At 39.6% G+C, this 16,243-nt stretch overlaps 2 protein-coding genes across 2 annotated transcripts; one reads left to right on the forward strand and one right to left on the reverse strand.

Moving 5' to 3' along the window:
- Positions 1 to 9,710: 9,710 nt before the first annotated feature.
- LOC126702120 (uncharacterized) lies at positions 9,711 to 10,271 on the reverse strand. The gene has a single exon (XM_050400749.1). The coding sequence runs from the start codon at positions 10,269 to 10,271 to the stop codon at positions 9,711 to 9,713; it is 561 nt and encodes a 186-aa protein (XP_050256706.1).
- Positions 10,272 to 12,752: 2,481 nt separating this feature from the next.
- LOC126714563 (uncharacterized) lies at positions 12,753 to 14,258 on the forward strand. Its single transcript, XM_050414759.1, has 2 exons — positions 12,753 to 13,423; positions 13,527 to 14,258. Exons 1-2 carry the CDS (start codon positions 13,225 to 13,227, stop codon positions 13,862 to 13,864), a joined length of 537 nt encoding a protein of 178 aa, XP_050270716.1. The 5' UTR covers positions 12,753 to 13,224; the 3' UTR covers positions 13,865 to 14,258.
- The last annotated feature ends 1,985 nt before the right edge of the window (positions 14,259 to 16,243 follow it).

Genomic DNA, 16,243 nt, shown 5'->3' on the forward strand with positions numbered 1-16,243 from the left:
AAAGGTAATAGGATCTAGGCCCCAAGAGCCCAATACAATGAATTTGTAGAGAGTGGGTCAGAAAACTAGGCTCTAATGAGTTGGATAACAATTATTGTGGATCCAGATGACAAGAAAACAAAGATAAACTGGTTTTATCTAAAGAAAATCATCCTCGGCTCAATCTGAGGAGGTTAGCTCTTATGTATGATTCTTTTGAATCCGATTACAAGTCCAGTTCTTGTTGCTACAGTGTTTTTCTCTTAATCTTTCAATCCCCATTCTTAGTGTATTCTTTCTCTTTTATACTATCTTCCTTCTTTCATCTCCACCCTCCACGTGTAGACCAGGTTTCTGGCGTTGATCCTTTTCCCATCAGCACCTTCCTGAAATCTTTGGGAGTAGCTGTAAGGCTGAAAATTACTATTTAGGTATCACTTCCACATTAATGCGGCCAGAGAGTTAGCTACAGAGCATTTAATGCGGTGGTAGCAGCTTTCTCTTAGATATTTCACAGTTCCCCTTTGTCTTGTGCTTCCATGATGTGTATCCTTATCAATGGAACCTCCCGGAACGTTGCACTGGATGGCAGACCACACCTTCTGACCTCTGCTTTGCTTAGCCGAGGAGACATTCTTCCTCGGACCACCTTCCTAGGCCCTCATGACCAGACCCCATGTCTTCATTCACTAATGCAGATTTCCATGACAGCGTTTACCTATCTTTGGACTACTAGATGTCCTCAAATTGGGCCATCGGCCTAGCATAGATATAGATATATATTACTAAGCCTATCATACCTATAATAGCCCCTTGAAATTCTCCTCTCTTACTCCTCAGGAAGAAAAGAGGATTTCGATATCACTATAATCACCCTGCTTTTATCGTACATCATCTCTGTCTGCACAGACACCTTTTTAACTGCCCAACACACGCTCCTAATGCTTCGGCATTTGAGACGCGCCTTCATTAAATTTCTGCAGGTCCATGTCCTCCACGTTCTACAGTGCGATACGAATCCAATAGCTGGGGATTTTATTGGAACTCAGGCGGGAATTTTCCCGCTCATCTCTTTCTCTGATACAAATATCGCTTGAACACTTCATTCACTTCACTTTTGCACTCATAAATATCAAGAGTTAGTCCGAGGAGAGTTTCTTTCTTTGCGTAAGTCCTTTTAAAAAATTTCATTTGCTTTCTTTCTACTTTTCTTTTCACAGAGCCCTTTTCTCCTCGACCTTCTTAATTTCCCTCTACCATCTTAGTACCTTCAACCCTCCTTCATATATGGGTAGATTTGCTTACTTGGTAGACTCCGCGGGGAGTATAGAGAGCTTTAGAGCTCAATATAGAATGCTGTCAGGAGTCTCCATTAGATACTGTAAGGAAGGGGACTGGCACACTCAGAGGTAGGAGGGAGAAGTGGTAATCCCAATGATTGCATTTATAGAGGGAGGGATACGAATCCCTATGGGCACAGTCATTAGGAATTACCTAAGGGTCCATAGGTTAGTTCCCACCCAGTGTGTCCCAAACATGTTTAGGATTTTAAGTAGCGTAAAAGCCCTTAATGAGAAAATGGGCTTAAATCTTACCCACAACGATGTCAACTAGGTCTATAACCTTCATCACTTAAAAAGGCAAGGATATTACCTAAAAACTAGGTACCCCAAGGTTAGGCCTATCTCATGCCTCCCTGAATCTAACAAAGGCATGAACAAAGACTTCCTAATCGTTTCAGGGGAGTGGCACCATGGCCTCCCCTGCCCGACAAGAGAGGGGACACTAGGTGGGGTTTTTAGGTCTAGGTTTATTACTTCAAAGTCACCATTTTTTCCCTTTGACATATTATGTACCCATTTTTCTCCATTTGTGTTGGTAATTGAACTTTCCTTTGATTTGTGCCATACCCTTTTTTTTTCCCTAATGGTTTTGCAGATAAGCACGCCGCCATTCCAAACTTCAATCTTGTCAACCAGCCGAGCCTAGACAAGATACTTAAAGCCGAGGTGTTTGTTCATAGTGACAGTCAGTTACGAGCAGCCCATCTAATCCTCAGCTACAACCCTCTTTCATCAAGTTTCTAGGCACCGAAGTGCGTGATAAAAGCAAAGGATCCGCATTTGCACTTGATCAACGTTGTTGTGCCTGGCTTCCTCAACCCAGGTCTGGGACCACAAGGTGTACTAAAGTTAGAGCCACTCCTTTAGTACAAGGCCGAGGACTAAGCGACCCCTTCACAGCTAGCTGCTAAAGAGGAAGAAGAAGAAAAAGAAGAAGAAGAAAAGTAAGAAGGAGTTGAAGTGCTTGATTCCCAGGACGATTTCGAATTCTTCAACCGACCTCCATCTCTATAGGCTCCTATCAATGACTTTAGTCATCTACTTTCGGCACAAGTAAGCTAGATACAAGGAGATCCCTCCATTCTAGAAGCTATGGGGATACAACGCAAGCCCAGGGCTAGTATTCTAGAGATCATGGAGTCTCAAGCTGGGGGCAAGGCACCCGAGGTTGTCGGTCAAGGTAAACACCCCTCTCTCCCCATTCCTCATGACCCTCAGCCTGAGCCTGCAGGCAAAAAGAGGAAACAGGAGCAAAAGGGGAAGGATATGATGGAAGAGGGCCGAGGTGTCCCTCCCAAAGAGAATGAGCCTCAAAGAGGGGTCAAGGTAGCCAAGACTACCCAGACGAGGTCCTCGAGGGATGGGGTACCTGGAGACAGAAGACATGATCTTCACACCAGGGTTCCAAACTAGAATCTCCCCTGGTTTTAGATGGATCCCCTCTCTCTGCGAACTCCTCAATAAAGGACTTTTAGCAGGGAAGGCCGGGTACGTAGTAGACACTGTAGAGCAGGTCTTGCTACTACCCGACAACATGGCCGATCTAAGGACCATGAAGAAATATGAGGTTTTTCTAGGTCTAAAGAGAGATCTTGCCATGGTAAGTCTTTCAAGCTAAGTCTATTATTTATTTATTATCCTTTTCTTTTCTTTTCCTTTTTTTTTTTATATTTTTTTTAAACTTTTTCCTTTGCTCACTGCTATGTTTCCTTTGCAGTTTGTTCAAGCCACTTTCAAAGCCGAGGAGTTGGTGAATATCTCTCACTGGAAAATGAAGGATGAGGAGGGCAGGTGGATTGTTACTGTTAAGGCCTTTAATATGGCTAAGAAGAGGGTAAAGGAATTGAACGCCAAGCTCACCGAGGCCGAGAGGGAGAAGAAAAGCGTTGAGGCAGCCTTGGAAGGGGTTGAGGGGCAGGCCGAGACTCAGCGCAAGCAACTCCACCAGGCTGAGAATGAGCTTGCTACTGCCAGGGAGCAAATCAAAGTGCTAAAGAAGAAACTAGAGGATGCTGAAAAGGCTAAGGACTAGGCTGAACAAGATGGCCATGATATGGGGGTAGCTGAGACCGAGAAGGCTCTCAGGGCTAAGGTCTTGGGGGTATGTAGAGCATATTGCCTCCAGGTGTGGAATGAGGCCCTTAACCTGGCCAGGGTTGAGGCCTCCTCGGCACTTAGGAGAGCAGAGAATGTTTACTACCCCCTTACAATCCGGGCACCAGGCTCTTCAGCCTCCCAGGATGGTGTAGCCCTCAAAGGTACGAGCCCTATTGAAGAGGTTCCGACCAAGGACCTTCCTCCTCCTAGCAGTCCTCCAAAAGGGGCAGAGCAAACCAACACACCTTAGAAGGAGAAAAAAGTCCCCAAGGAGGTCGCCCTTAAGATGATAAAGTCCTCGAATGCACCCAAGGATTCTTCTAAGGGAGGGGTGGTTTCCCAAAGCCACAAGTTGGTTTTGGCAACCCTCCCCATTCCTACCAAGGAAGAACCCAAGGGTAAGGGTCTAGCATCCTTAGCAACAGTAACTGCCCAGCCTGCCAAGACTCCAAAAGATAAGCTTGTAATAAAGATGAAGCCATGAGTTGTCCCCCCCCCCCCCCTTTTTTTTGAACTGTTGTTTTTGTTTCCAAGGTTTGTAATCAATTTACCCTTTTGTAACCCATTCGCCTTTTTCTGAGGCTCAGCTTAATGATAATTATAAGTTTTTCCTTTATACTTATGGTAGTTACATGAATCCTAACATAGTCTCCATTTCACTTAATACTTAACCAATGTGACAATTAGATATAACTCCATTTAGTTATCTGTATAAGTGGTAGCATAGTTACCACATCCCACATGATCTGCAACTGGACAAGCTAAACCTACTAAGTCTACAATCTTAACAAAGTATACCCTTAACTTCAAAAATATACACAATGGTGGTGCATCCATCCATGTGAGGCTCTATTTAACCCCCCACTTATCAGTAAGTCTAAGGAACTGGAAGGTTAATCAGTGCTCAAATAGATCATAGATATACTTGATATACTTGCAAATGCTTTAAGTGATGTTCATGAATGTCCATTTGATCAAGTCACTACAAGGAAGGTCTCTGCCATTCAGCATGGCTGGTTCTACTTGATACTTAAATAAATAATAAAAAGTATGAATTTACCGAAAGCAAGTAGTCCGAGGAACCAGATATGATTAAGGTTATGTTTAACACTTAAGAAAAATGATTGAAAATATCAATTTACCCAAGGTATGTGGTCCAAGGAGCCAGACATGACCAATGTTCTGTTTGATATTTAAATAAATAATAAGAAGTATTAATTTACCCAAGGTATGTGGTTTAAGGAACCAGGCATGACCAAGGTTCTGTTTAACACTTAGAAAAATGATATGAAGTATTAATTTACCCAAAATATGTGGTTCGAGGAGCCAAACATGACTAAGATTGTGTTTAACACTTAAGAAAAATGATTAAAAATATCAATTTACCCAAGGTATGTGGTCTGAGGAGCCAGACATGACCAAGGTTCTGTTTGATATTTAAATAAATAATAAGAAGTATTAATTTACTCAAGGTATGTGATCCGAGGAACCAAGCATGACCAAAATTATGTTTAACACTTAGAAAAATGATATGAAGTATTAATTTACTCAAAGTATGTGGTTTGAGAAGCCAAGCATGACTAAGATTCTGTTTAATACTTAGGAAAAATGATTAAAAATATCAATTTACCCAAGGTATGTGGTCCGAGGAGTCAGACATGATCAAAGTTCTATTTGATATTTAAATAAATAATAAGAAGTATTAATTTATCCAAGGTATGTGGTTCGAGGAACTAGGCATGACCAAAGTTCTGTTTAACACTTAGAAAAATGATATGAAGTATTAATTTACCCAAAAAATATGGTTCGAGGAGCTAGACATAACTAAGGTTCTGTTTAACACTTAGAAAAAATGATTAAAAATATCAATTTATTCAAGGTATGTGGTCAGGAGCCAAACATGATCAAGGTTCTATTTGATATTTAAATAAATAATAAGAAGTATTAAGTTACCTAAGGTATATGGTCCTAGGAATCAGGCATGACCAAGGTTCTGTTTAACACTTAGAAAAATGATATGAAGTATTAATTTACCCAAAGTATGTGATCCGAGGAGCAAGACATAACTAAGGTTCTGTTTAACTCTTAGGAAAAATGGTTAAAAATATCAATTTACCCAAGGTATGTGGTCTGAAAAGTCAGACATGACCAAGATTCTGTTTGATATTTAAATAAATAATAAGAAGTATTAATTTACTCAAGGTATGTGGTCCGAGGAACCAAGCATGACCAATGTTCTGTATAACACTTATGCAAATAAGAAGTGTAACGCATAATGTAATAAATGAAAATGTGGCAGAAAAGACTTTCATTAATAATAATACATTTGTAGGTTATTTACATTCTAGGGGTATGGTACAACATTTTCATCTAGATCTTCAAATAATATGTACCTATTCCAGCCACCAAGGTGATGCGATATGGCTCTTCCAAGTTCGGCCCTAACTTTTCCCATGCTGGGTTCTTTGTAGTACCCAAAACTTTTCTTAATACCAAGTCTCCAGGCACTAATGGCCTTAACCTCATGTTGGCGTCGTACCTTTGCTTGAACTTGTATTGATAATACGCCAATTGACATGGCATTTTCTCTTCGCTCTTCAATTAAATCTAAACTCTTCTCTAACAACCCATCATTATTGCTCGGAGTGAAAGAACTTGTCCTCAATGTTAGGAATCTGGTCTCTAGAGGAATCACAGCTTCAATTCCATAAGTCATTGAAAAGGGGGTCTCCCCTGTTGACCTACGAAGTGTAGTTTGATATGTCCAAAGGACGTGTGACAGCTCTTCCACCAATTTTCCCTTTGCATCATCTAGCCTCTTCTTGAGTCCATTCACTATGACCTTGTTGACAGCCTCGACCTGTCCATTCCCTTGTGAATAAGCCAGGGTGAAATACCTATTCGTAATGCCCAGGTCACAACAGTACTTCCTGAAGGCTTTGCTATTAAATTGAAGACCATTATCTGAAATAAGGGTACAAGGGATTCCAAACTGAGTGACAATTTTTTACCAAACAATTCTCTTGATATCCATGTCCCTGATATTTACTAGTGGTTTAGCTTCAACCCACTTGGTAATGTAATCCGTGCCGACCAGCAGCCATCTCTTATTCCCTGCTGCCTTAGGAAAATGCCCTACAATATCCAAGCCCCATTGAGCAAAAGGCCAAGGGCTAGATAGAGGATTAAGGACACCCCCTAGTTGATGAATGTTTGGGGCAAATCTTTGGCATTGGTCACACTTCTTCACATACTCTTGTGCTACCTTTTGCATGTTCAGCCACCAATATCCCTAAGTGAGGGCTTTGTGAGACAAGGATTTGTCTCCTGTGTGGCTTCCACAAATCCCTTCATGTAACTCCTCTAGGAGTAGTTCTGATACTTCAGGGTGTATGCATAGCAAATATGGCCCAGAAAAAGAGCGCTTGTACAACTTTTGGTCCTCAAATAGCCAAAACCGAGGAGCCTTTCTTCATACTTTGTCAACCTCGGACTTCCCCTCGGGCAAGATATCCTCCTTAAGGAATAGCACGATAGAGTCCATCCAGCTAGATCCCACCCTAATTTGATGGACATGGACCGTCTTTCTCTTCATTTCAGTGGGTTTGCACAAGTTTTCAACAAGGATAACTTGAGGTAAGCTCTGCGCCGAAGAGTTTGCAAGAATGGCCAGAGAATCGACATGTTTATTTCCACTTCTAGGGATTTGCAATAAATTGAAAGACTTAAACCCTAATTGTAAGTGCCTAACCTGATTTAAATATTCATGCATTCTTACATCCCTAGCCTCCAACTCTCCCTTTACCTGGCCTACAACCAACCTTGAATATAAGAATATCTCCACTATCTTTCCTCCCATTTTCTGAACCATAGTCATCCCTACCAATAGAGCCTCATATTCAACCTCATTATTTGTGGCCGAGAAACCCAACCTTAAGGATTTTTCAATAATGATCTTATCTGGAGAAATTACAACTAGCCCTACCCCAGATCCTCTTTGATTTGCTGCACCATCAACATATATCCTCCAACATAAAGGTTCTTGCAAGGAAAACACGCCAACTGATTTTCCATCCATGTCCGGCTTCCTTACCTCCTCTTCCAATGGGGATTTAGCAAACTCGGCCACCAAATCTGCGAGGACCTAGCCCTTGATAGAGCTGCGAGGCATATACTTGATATAAAAAACCCCTAGGATCATACCCCACTTAGCAATCCTTCTTGTGTAATCAGCCCTCCGAAGTAGTGATTGAAGTGGAAGTTGGGTTAAAACAACAACTATGTGGGATTGGAAGTAGTAAGGGAGCTTACGTGTAGTATGTACCACTGCCAAAATGGTCTTTTCCAGTGGCAGATAACGAACCTTGGCCTCATGCAGTGACTTTCTTACATAATAAACTGGCTTTTGTACTCCATTATCAACTCATATCAGTATTAAGCTTACTGCATGAGAGGCTACAACAACATAAGCAAGCAGGACTTCCTCTTTCTTAGGCCAGGACATAATAGGCAGTCAAGCAAGGTATTCCTTCAACTACTAGAAGGCTGAGGCACACTTCTTGGTCCACTCAAACCCTTTCCTCTTATGCAACAACCAAAAAAAAGGCCTACACCTGTTTGTTGACCGAGAGATGAATCGGTTTAGAGCAGCAGTCATCCCTGTTAATTTCTGAACTTCTTTAAGATTCCGAGGAGGTTGCAAGTTGTTAATTGCTTTAATCTGGTCAGGGTTGACTTCAATCCTATGATGAGTGACCATGTAGCCCAGAAACTTACCTGAGTTAATGCCAAAAGAACATTTGGAAGCATTGAGGCGCAGTTTATGCCTTCTCAGTGTTTCAAAAATATTCTTGAGGTCTCCCACGTGCTCGGACATCACCTTACTCTCACCACCATATCATCTATATAAGCCTCAATATTTTTTCCTAGTTGGGGCTCGAACATCCTGGTCATCATCCTTTGATAGGTAGACCCTGCATTCTTTAATCCAAAGGGCATCACCTTGTAGTGGTAATTTCCAATAGTAGTAACGAAAGCAGTTTTCTCCTGATCACCCAAAACTAATGGTATTTTATGGTACCCTTGAAAGGCATCCAAGAAGCTCATCCGATAATGGCCTATAGTTGCATCCACTAACTGATCTATCCGAGGAATGGGAAGGGGTCTTTTGGGCAGGCCTTGTTCAAATTTGTGAAGTCCACACATACTCTCCACTTTCCACTCTTCTTCTTCACCACCACAATATCGGCCAGCCACTTAGGGTAAAACACCTCCTTAATAGCCCCAGCCTGCTTAAGCTTGAGCACCTCCTCTTTGACAGCCTCAGAATGCTCTTTAGATGAGCGACGGGGTGGTTGCTTTTTGGGGATGATTGTCGGGTTGACATTTAGATGATGACAAATGAGATTGGGATCCATCTCGAGGGCTTCACAAGCATTCCATGCAAACACATCAATATTCTTCCTAAGGAACACCATCAGTTTTTTCTTCTCTTAAGAAGGCAACAAAGCTCTGACCTGGAAAACTTCTCCTTATCATCACTAATAACAACCTTTCCTAGTTCCTCACAGCTTGCCCTTTCCAACACCGCATCTATAGATGACACTGGGATCCTTAATTGCTGTAAGCCCGCCTGAGCAGAGGCCGAGGGCTCATTTTCAGGCTGATGCATAATTGCAGCCACCAAGCATTACCTAGCCATGGACTAGCTCCCAACTAGCTCCTCAATCTGGTCCCTAGAAGGATATTTCACTTTCAAGTGCAGAGTGGAAGAAACTGTCCCCAAGGCATAAAGCCAGGGTCTTGCTACAATGGCAGTGTAAGGAAAATAAGCATCCACTACAATGAAGTCTACCTCCACCACCTCTGACCCTGCTTGCACGGGTAATCTAACATGACCCTTCGGGACAACAACTTTCCTGTCAAAGCCTAACAAAGGTGAATCATAACCTGTCAAATCCTTAGGTTCCAAGTTTAGCCCATTATACAAATCAGGGTACATGATTTCTGCCTCGCTTTCCTGATCTACCAACACCCTTTTCACATCATACCCCCTATCCTGAGGGTGACCACTAGGGTATCATCGTGTGGCTGTATGGTTCTAACCTTGTCCTCATCCGAGAAACTCAATGCTGGTCGGACCTCCATCTTAGCCCTTTTCAGCTTAGGGTTAGAGTCCTCAACATGTGGCCAAGCTACAAACATCACCCTGGAAGGATAAGAACCGATCGTCCTTAGAGCAGTGAGGATGACATTAAGTGTGCCCAAAGAGGCTCTCGAAGAAGCATCTCTCTAAGATCCCAATCTTGCCTGACCCCCTTGCCCACTAGGCTGATATAAAAATTGCTTTAACTTTCCTTCTCTGACCAGCTGCTCCAGATGACTCCACAAAGTTCTACAATCTTCTATGGTGTGTCCTTGCACATAGTGGTATTGGCAATAAAGGCTTTGGTTGCGCTTCATAGGGTCTCCTCTCATCTTATTTAGCCATTTAAAGTATGGCTCATTCTTAATCCTTTCCAAGACTTGATGCACTGATTCCCGGAATACCGTGCCAATCACCTGAGTAGCAGTAGGCCCAGATTGCCCAGCAAAGTCTATTCGAGGCCGATTATTGTTGTATCTGTCTAACCTGAAATCTCTCCTATCCTGAGAGATAACCTTAGCATTCCCTTTCCCTTGCTGTTGGTCTTCCTCAACCTGCTTATACTCGTCAATATGGTCCATGAGCCAACGCACACTCCTTACAAGCTTCTTGGTCAACGACTTTCTCAAATCATGCTCGGCAGGTAGGCTGAGCTTGAAAGTCCTTATGGCCACATTATCAAAGTCCCCATCTATCTCATTGAACATCTCCTAGTATCTATTTGAGTACGTTTTCAGGGCCTCCCCTTCTTGCATGGTTATAGACAATAGGGAATCTAAGGGCCGAGGAACCCTATTACAAGTCACAAACTAGGCCCTAAATGCCCTAGTGAGCTCATTAAATGAGCTAATAGAACCTTCTCTCAGACCATCGAACCATCTCATTGCTACATGCCCTAGATTAGATAGGAACACTTTGCACATCAAGGCTTCGTTCCTAGAGTGAATAGCCATCCTCTGGTTGAAGTGGCTAACGTGCTTCACCGGGTCCATTCTGCTGTTGTACATGGTGAACATTGGCTGAGTAAACTATCGAGGAAGTTTCCCACTTTCATTCCTACGGGTAAAAGGTGATTTGGAAATCTGATTCAAAGCCTTACCCATAGTGTCATTGCCCAGACGTTGGCGAGGCAGACTCTCCCTTCTCCGCCTATAATGATGATCTTGATCACACGAAAAGGACTCATTGGGAGGAGTCCTGGACCTAGGGCGATAGCTATTATCACTATCATCATCAAAAGAAGGGCCAGAACTTGAAGGGGTTCCCTTACGTCGCTCACGGTGTAACCTCCTTCGCAAACGGTCAATCTCCAATTGCATGCTCCTAGTATTCTCTTCATGAGAGAGGTGACTTCCACCTCGAGGCTGACTTCCTCCAATGTGCGTGGTATGCACGCTAACTTCCCGGTCCCTCCTTCGCTTAAGGTTGAGGAACTGATCCTGACGTTGGGAACCAATAGATTCCTCCTGGTTTGGCTCTAAACCTATCATAGTTGGACATTGAACTCAATAAAACTCAAGTAATTCCCACAGACAGGGCCAATTGTAAGAGCACAGTATGGCCTAAAGAGCCCAATACAATGAATTTGTAAAGAGTGGGTCAGAAAACTAGGCTCTAATGAGTTGGATAACAATTATAATGGATCCAGATGACAAGAAAACAAAGATAAACTGGTTTTATCTAAAGAAATTCATCCTTAGCTCAATTCGAGGAGGTTAGCTCTTATATATAATTCATTTGAATCTGATTACAAGTCTAGTTCTTGTTGCTACAGTATTTTTCTCTTAATCTTTCGATCCCCATTCTCAGTGTATTCTTTCTCTTTTATACTGTCTTCCTTCTTTCATCTCTACCCTCCACGTGTAGACCAGGTTTCTGGTGTTGATCCTTTTCCCATCAGCACCTTCCTGAAATCTTTGGGAGTAGCTATAAGGCTAAAAATTACTATTTAGGTATCACTTCCACATTAATGCGGCTAGAGAGTTAGTTACAAAGCATTCAATGCGGTGGTAGCAGTTTTCTCTTAGACATTTCACAGTTCCCCTTAGTCCTGTGCTTCCATGATGTGTATCCTTATCAATAGAATCTCCTGAAACGTTGCTCTGGATGGTAGACCACACCTTCTGACCTCTGTTTTACTTAGCCGAGGAGACATTCCTCCTCGGACCACCTTCTTGGGCCCTCATGACCAGACCCCATGTTTTCATTTACAAATGCGGACTTCCATAACAGTGTTTACCCGTCCTCGGACTACTAGATGTCCTCAGATTGGGCCCTCGACCCAACATATATATAGATATATATTACTGGGCCTATCATACCTACATATATATATATATATATATATCCTACATTGGATTTTTTGTAATACATAATTCAATACAACAAAATGTAACTATTTGGGATCATTATGCTATGGAGCCATTAGGTCAAATTAATTTAATTCTCTTACTTCTACTTTCTCTATTTACACGTCTTTTTGATTTTCTTATTTATACTTTTACAATAGCAACTAAAATAAAACTTTTAAGCAACATGATCAATATATAAATATAGGACTCTTAAAGGTTTACATTGTACTTGCAATATAAATTTATATATTGTAGACACATAAAATGTGTGTAACGTTGTACACATTTGCAACAACAACAAAAAATGTACAATATTATACACTTTCTGCTAGTGTAAATTAAGAATTATCCATAAATATAAACTCTTAAATTAATAAATACCACCTTTCAACGTCCAAATAGAGCAATGTAGTTGGCTTATCCTTTTCCCTATAGTGGTAGTGGAATAGTTTCGTTCTAAAACTCTGGCGAGGTGAAGGTTAATTATTGCCTTATTGGCTAAAAACCATGTAAATTATTTTTGGCATATGTTTGGTTTCTTAAATATAAATTTTCTGTCTAATTTTTGTGTTACACTTTGTCCTCTATTTGTGATTTAGATGAAAAGGACTGCGGTATAACAATTGCAAGATAAATTCGCTAGCATTTATCTCATCCATGTTAGAAGCTTTGAGTGAGGTTCACATGAATGCTATGAAATCCTTTTATCTCATCCATGTCAAAAGCTTTTCCTTCTTCAATACCTTATCCTATCCCATCTCTCTCCCCAGTCTAGCCCCACGAGATAAGGTCCCTCCCATTTAAATCCTCACCTCCACAATGAAGTAAAACCTTATCCATCCATTCAACCAAACATTCAAATGCACATACTTGCAATAAACTGTACCTACATGGACATTATATAAACAAGCTCAATGAATAGGAATAGCAAATGTTTTTCTATCTCGTCTCTTGATAAAAGTCACATAGAAAGTGAAAATTTCCTAAGTGTCAAACACCCAGCAATATTCTAGTAGAACTTAGAACTTCAAATCAAAGCACCATCACCTCTCAGTTTACCAAAAGGAGCTATTCTTGCGGAAAAAGAAAAAAAAAAAAAATCTACTGTCTATTCTCTCTCCTACACATCAATTCTGTATCTTGCCAAAGGACATTCACATGTCTTTGTTTCCTGTGAAAAAGATAAACTTCTTTTTGCTTACAGTAAGATCTCCACTAACTGCTGCCTCTCATTATCCACTCATCTTCAACTATGTGATAATGCTTTGAAAGCTGTTCACAGCAAAACAACTATTCGTAAAGAAAGCCTATGTTGATTTGGAACTCTTTGTCTCCAAAGTTTACCATGAATCCCATGATTTTCTTTGTCATTTCGTCTTTGTTTTTTAATTCACTCTTTCTGGAAGCAGAGCCAGCAAAAACAAATTCCCAGATCATTGTAATGGGTTTCGTTTATTGTGATATCTGCTCCAACAACAGCTTCACCAGGCACAGCTACTTCCTACCAGGTTACAACTAATTACATGTTTCGTTGGACATTAATTTTGTGTTTACTTTATTTGTAAAGATAAATAAGCTTATAAATTTTCATGGTGCTGCTTGTTTCACCAGGTGCAGAAGTTAAAATAGATTGCATGTTCAAAGCTATCTCCAGGAAAACCATAGAAGAGATATCAATCTCAGTGAATAGAACTACAGACAAATTTGGAATTTACAGGTTGCAAATACCATCGGTTGATGGAATTAAATGTGCAGAAGATTCAGCAGTGGTATCTTCTTGCCAAGCAAGCTTAATGTGGAGTACATCTTCTTCATGCAATATTCCTGGCTACAAGACTACCTCAGATGAAATAGCAATCAAATCAAGACAAGCCAATCTCTGCATCTACAGCCTGAATGCAATGAATTTTAGACCGCCCAAAAGAGAGGTCACCTTATGTGGAAACTGAAAAAGGACTTCTGAATGCTCTTTCCTCCTTGCTTCTTCCACTTTGTTTTTTCTTTGCTTCCTTTATATGTTTCCTTTATAATACATCAAACCTCATCCTCCAGACGCCATAATGGCTCTTTTTATTCCCATGTACACAGAATCCAAGAATCCCATCCTTGGATACTCATCCCATCTCATCATTGAGATAAAAGTCTCATATTTTCTTTACTGCAATACTTATTGTTTGTTTGAGTTTATACTTGGTTTCCAGAATGCTTGTAAAGTTTGGTTGCAAGAAGAAAATTGATTTGCCACTGTTTATATTGTATTACGTCCTTATTACAATGTACCAGTTGTATATAAATTATCTCTAATGACATTATGGACAGCAAGCATCTATCTTTTCTTTTTAATTTTCTTTTTTTTCTTTTAATCTGATTTCAATGTTATTAGACACTTGTGTGGCACACAAGTGGGTAAATTATTATTATTATTTTTTTTTTTTGAAGTACACAGGTAATTACACAAGTGTGTAATTAGTTTTACCCATATTACTTTATTGAACAAAGGAAATAAGATACCATACAAAAGAGACCTGGGCCATTCACATCTCAGACCGAGTTGCGCCAGGGCAAATCTGGAAGGTGCAAGATGTTTAAAGGCCTGGATTTGGAAGAATCAAAAGCCCAATGGGCAATGTCATGACTCATGAGATACAAAATTAGAGGCGGTTTGGATGGCTTGTTTCCATAACCCAATTCTCTGTTTTCATAACTCATAACTCAAAAAATTGTGGAACCCATAACTCAATATCCGTTTGGCTACACGATAACTTTGTTTCCATTACTCAATTCTCTGATTTTTGAGTTATGAGTTATGGAAACTGAAAACACATTTTAGTATATATTTTAGCTGTTTTCAGTTTCCATAACTCATAACTCAATGGCATTTTTGTAAATAACATTACATGGAGGGACCCATTGTCAGTAACAACCGCAACTTTTGACCATCTTTATTTTTTCTTCACTGGGTTCGGTGCGTACGTTTCTTCATGTTCTTTTTTTTTCTTTTTCCTTTCACACTAGTGGCTTCTTCTTCTTCCTTCACTGCGTTGGGTTTTTTTTTTTTTTTCTTCTTCTTCTTCTTTCACTGGGTTCGGGTTCTGGGTTTTTTTTTTTTTTTTGTTCTTTCACTGGGTTCTTTTTTTGGCTGGGTTTTTCTGGGTTCAGTTCTTTTTTTTCTTTTTTCTTTTTTCTTTTTTATTGGGTTTGGTGAGTTTAGGTACTAGAAAAAAAAAAAAAAAAAAAAAAAAAAAAAAAAAAAAAAAAAAAACCTACACCGAGTGACAAGTATGAGGCCCACAAATAGTGTGAAAAATATTGAGTGATGGAAAGTGAGTGATGGTGCCAAACGGGTGTGAAAAATTAAGTGATGAATGATGAGTAATGAGTTATGAGTGATGAGTGATGGAAATTAAGTGACGGAAATTGAGTGATGAAATTTTTGCATCCAAACAGCCTCTTAGCTTTTCACTTTACAATAGATACTTCCAAAAAGGCAAAAAGGTAGAAAATTTCAAACTTGACGTTAATAGTATTGTAACTCAATCAATATCTTTTCATGTTTTTAACAAAATATTCAAATTCAAATCTTCCCTCTCTCAACTATATATCAGAAAAATTACACATTTTTTTTAAGGATAAAGTTTAGCTACAAAGGCTACAACTTTACTCAATATCTTTTTATTAGAGATGAATTTTGACAAATCCACCATTGGATTACATTTTCTACTTTTATCCTCTATACTTGCAAAATTTCTAGAAAATTATAGATCAATAGCTATATTATTAATCAATTGTTTAAATTGCAAATTTTTATAGTTTAAAATTATTTATAAAATATAAGTTTATAGATCATATAATAAAAAAATATACAATTGACACAAAATTTGACATGTGTATTAAAAGTGTAAAGAACATGCAATCCAACGGTTGGATTTTCAAAATATATAGTAATTTTAATAATATTGAGTAAGGTTGTAATATTAGGCTACAACCAATTTTATAGTTAAATTTTGTCATTTTTTTTTAAAAAAAAAAGTTTCTTTTTAGACTAATTTAGAAAAAAACTCTTCAAACTTTTTATTTTATTTTATTTTTTTTTTGTGAATTTTGAAAATCTAACCATTGAATTTTATCTTCCTTTTGTTCTTAACATGCATATCAAATTTCATTCAAATCACATGCTATCTACTAAGGGTAATTATACTAAACCCACCTATGGTTTGACTCGAAATCATTTTGCCTACTCGTGGTTTAAAAAGTGTCACTTTACCCACCTGAGATATGTTCCGTTTGTTTTCCATAACTCATCTCTGTTAAAATCAGGGGTAGATAGG

This window comes from Quercus robur, chromosome 2, assembly GCF_932294415.1.
Source record: "Quercus robur chromosome 2, dhQueRobu3.1, whole genome shotgun sequence".
NCBI classification, from domain to species: Eukaryota; Viridiplantae; Streptophyta; class Magnoliopsida; order Fagales; family Fagaceae; genus Quercus; species Quercus robur.